This window comes from Lolium perenne, chromosome 6 (assembly GCF_019359855.2).
Source record: "Lolium perenne isolate Kyuss_39 chromosome 6, Kyuss_2.0, whole genome shotgun sequence".
NCBI lineage: Eukaryota > Viridiplantae > Streptophyta > Magnoliopsida > Poales > Poaceae > Lolium > Lolium perenne.
Window position 1 is genome coordinate 47385157 of NC_067249.2, and position 3534 is coordinate 47388690.

Below are 3534 nucleotides of genomic sequence, written 5' to 3' on the forward strand. Positions count from 1 at the left end.
ATTTTAGGCCCGAGCCCGGCACGAAGTGCAAGCCCGGGCCGGGCCGTCCGGGCCGGGCTGCCCATGCCCAGATGTAGCATGGTGCGCCACAGAAGTTTTCAAGAAATTTTGTGGCGCATATTGACCTAGTGCGCCACAGAAGTTTTCAAGAAATTCGGTGGCACATATTAACCTAGTGCGCCACAGAAGTTTCAAAAATTATGTGGCGCATGTACATATGCGCCACAGAATTCAAATAAGTCGCGTGACAACTGTGGCGATCTGGATATGCGCGCCACAGAATTGAAATTTGGTGCGCCACAGATAGCTTATTTTCCACTAGTGAAATTATGCAGTTTATTTTCAGTATCTAGTCTGTCTTCTTGTTTTTCGGCCTTCATCAGCGTATTTGGAGTTTGGGGTTTGCGGGTTATGCTAGAGTTGCTCTATGCTAGCTAGCTTCCACCTTTCATACTTCAACCGATGAAGGAAAGCAATTGTCCCAATGCACGCCATAGGATTTCTCATTTTGCGCAACTTTGTGCAGAACCCTTGAAGACAAATTATGTACTTAGACTAGTCACAATGGAAAGTATCATATAGTAGTATCATATACCGTATGATACTATCTTCGTAATGCATAGTATCATGTAGTAGTATCATATGCTAGTTATATTTATTGATTTGTAGAATCTCAATACAAATTTGTGTACAAGATTTATTTAGAGTTGATTTTTCTAGTTCTACGTGCTATGATACAGTATCTACCTATGATACTACTATCATCTCTTTCATCATTAATTGAGGTGACACATCAGCTTTTTGCATGCATGTAGTGCATGATACTAGCTATGATACCCCCATTGTGGGTAGTCTTAAGCCTATTTGACAATTCGTTCACCAAATGAACTGCACACACTAATCCACCAAGAAAGCGACTTCATGATTCATTAATAATGTTGCCAGAGTATGCAGCAGTTAGCCCAAAGTTGAACCTAATCAATTAATTAATACCGGCTAGTAAAAAAAAGGCAACTGGAATACATCGCCAAAGATTTCATTGGGGTGCAGAATTTGGCTAGGATTCAGATTAGTGGCACCCACATACTGTACCTACTTGTGCATGTTTAAAAGTGAACAAGAGCGTGAAGAATAGTAGGACATGAAACAAGACATATCCTGGTACTACAAGAAGAAACAATCAACTGAATCAAATGCATAGATAGTAAGAGATCACCGCCCAAATGATGAATGTACTTGTAAGATGACAAGGTTCATAAAATGACCGAGAAGGAAGTTTACAAATGTCAATCTTAAGTAAGTTCTAGCTCTTTCCTAAACCAAAACCACGCAACATCAGTTTGGCTCCTTCCTCTTTACCCCTGACCCTCCACCCAAACCTCCAAATCCCAAACCAAGCACTGAAGGAATAATCTCAAGCACATTCTGAGAGCTCCCCAACCATGCAAGGGGTGTATGGAAATGATTCATATATGCCATTTGAATGTCCCTGATAATAATCCTTTGGGCGTAATTTTCCCAGGTACTGGACTTTTGAGCTATTTAGATGATAAGCCACTCCTTTAAATGATGATACACTCAAGAAAACAATCTCTTTATAGGGGTGAAATCCGAGGATAGCAACACAGCCATAGTAATTTTCATAATCATCTTCAATATTCAGGACGTTATCGTCATCAGAGTTCCATTCAAAATTGTCACTCCTGGGCAATCCATCTTCATCATTATCGCCATGTAAGAACCAAGTGTTGCGATCAATTCCCTTGGGCTGATTCAAATATATTGTCCCCCATGGAGTAAGATCAATGTGATGCTTCAACTCCCAAGACATCTGACCACCTGATTCGTTGAGAATCCAAACCCGAAGTTGATATTCGTCGTGGATTGTTGCAAAGTAAACCCCCTTTTTCGATTTCCCAAGACAAGGTTCTGCACGTTTGATTTCCTCAATATCTATTGGCGTTTTGACTAGTTGGTACTTTCCATCTTGTAAAAACAACCTGCGAAAATAAAAGATGTATGTAAGACTATTTTCAGAGCTAGATATGATGCAATGTTTGTGCAGAAACATTCACATGTCTACTAATACTAGAATTCAGAAGGCAGGCTTGTATAAGCCTTTCCAATGTATATACCTCACAACAAATGCGCCACGACAATGAACATAGAGTGCTCCTTCCCAGTACACACCGTAGCGCCACCTCGGCCCCCAGCTTGTTGGTTCCAACCTATCTAGCCGCACAGAGGCCACTGTCTCCAAAGCCTCGCCTTCACGGACAAACAACCTCTTTTGCCACTGTTTTGTACTAGAGGAGAACACATCCAGCATCCATGAGGATGGTGGCCACTCCACCAATTCATCTGGATCCTCCTGCTTGCCACTACACTCAGTTGGTGACGGCACGAATATTGCTGGTAAGTCGTCCTCTTCAATGGTATGTTCCATTGACAATTCCGATGGTCGTTCATCTTCGTGCTCCTCTTCAAAGTTATCGAGTGCCGGAATATCGTCCGGCAACGAGAATAACTCAAGCAGGCAATATGGTCCTGAGAACTGACTTTGCTTTTTAGGCTTCTTGTCAGGCACTCGTTGGACTTTTTGGATAATTTTCTTAGGCACCATTGGAATCCTGAACACTTGATAGTGCGGTGAGACGGCAGGATCAAAGACGAGGTATGTGTTGTAGTTGCTTGCATCGGGGCACGGGAGACGCTCCCACCGTCTCGTGGCGGGGTTAACGACGCAGAAGAACTCCCTCCACTGAGTACCGTAGATAAGAAGGCCGTTGCAGTGATCCAGGATTGGCTCAAAATCCCTGTTGTACCCAGGCAAGAAGCCAAGATCGCCATTGATCAAGGGCCGCTTCGTGGTGGGGCGGGCGAAGAAGCGTGGGCGATTGTAGTCGATGTAGTTGACAAACAGACCGCGCACCGAGCTCGGGAGGATGTGCGGGCGCATCAGCCGATGGGCGTCGACGACGGCGCACCACGCCTTGCGCACGCAGCGGGAGGCGGCGAGGTCGCAGGGCTCGAGGCGGCGGAGGATGTTGGCGAGCGCGTCGTCGGGCAGGGCTTCCGTCGGATCCATCCTCACGTGTACGGGGGCGAAGATCGAGGAGAAACGGCGGCGGAGCTTTGGGCAGCTGACCTACTCGTGCGCGGTTAAGTGGCCCATATGTAGGCCAGGATGCCAGCCGGTCCAAACTAAGCACCGCACAGACACAACCGGGCCTGATTAAAATCGGCCACCGGTTGGCACTCCAACTTATCTCACAATAAAAAAGGGTTGATACTCTAACTGTGCATGCAGCAGGCGCTCTGCCCGGCGACCTTGTCGCGGGCATGGCGGCAGACAAGCGGGCTCGACATGGCCGGTAGTAGCGGCACCGGCAGACCTCACGGTCGCGCCGAACCGTAGTTTGCAGCGGGAACCTAGCGCCTTCTCATCACGAGCTCTCAAGATTGTGCCTCCTCTGGCGAGCAGTGACGGAAATTGATCCGATGATTTGCTACACAACTCTTCTTTTTCTGTTT

The 3534-nt window shown here is 46.4% G+C and overlaps 1 protein-coding gene across 1 annotated transcript; it reads right to left on the reverse strand.

Moving 5' to 3' along the window:
• Positions 1-1392: 1392 nt before the first annotated feature.
• LOC127324025 (uncharacterized) lies at positions 1393-3169 on the reverse strand. Its single transcript, XM_051352129.2, has 2 exons — positions 2109-3169; positions 1393-2000 (listed from the first exon to the last, which is right to left on the reverse strand). Exons 1-2 carry the CDS (start codon positions 3086-3088, stop codon positions 1415-1417), a joined length of 1566 nt encoding a protein of 521 aa, XP_051208089.1. The 5' UTR covers positions 3089-3169; the 3' UTR covers positions 1393-1414.
• Positions 3170-3534: the final 365 nt, after the last annotated feature.

Excerpts from the sequence above, each read along its gene's own strand:
- LOC127324025 (XM_051352129.2), bottom strand. The coding sequence starts at position 3,088 with ATGGATCCGACGGAAGCCCTGCCCGACGACGCGCTCGCCAACATCCTC. Across the intron at positions 2,001-2,108 it reads CATTGGAAAGGCTTATACAA|GTTGTTTTTACAAGATGGAA; the intron begins GCCTGCCTTCTG and ends TTATTTTCGCAG.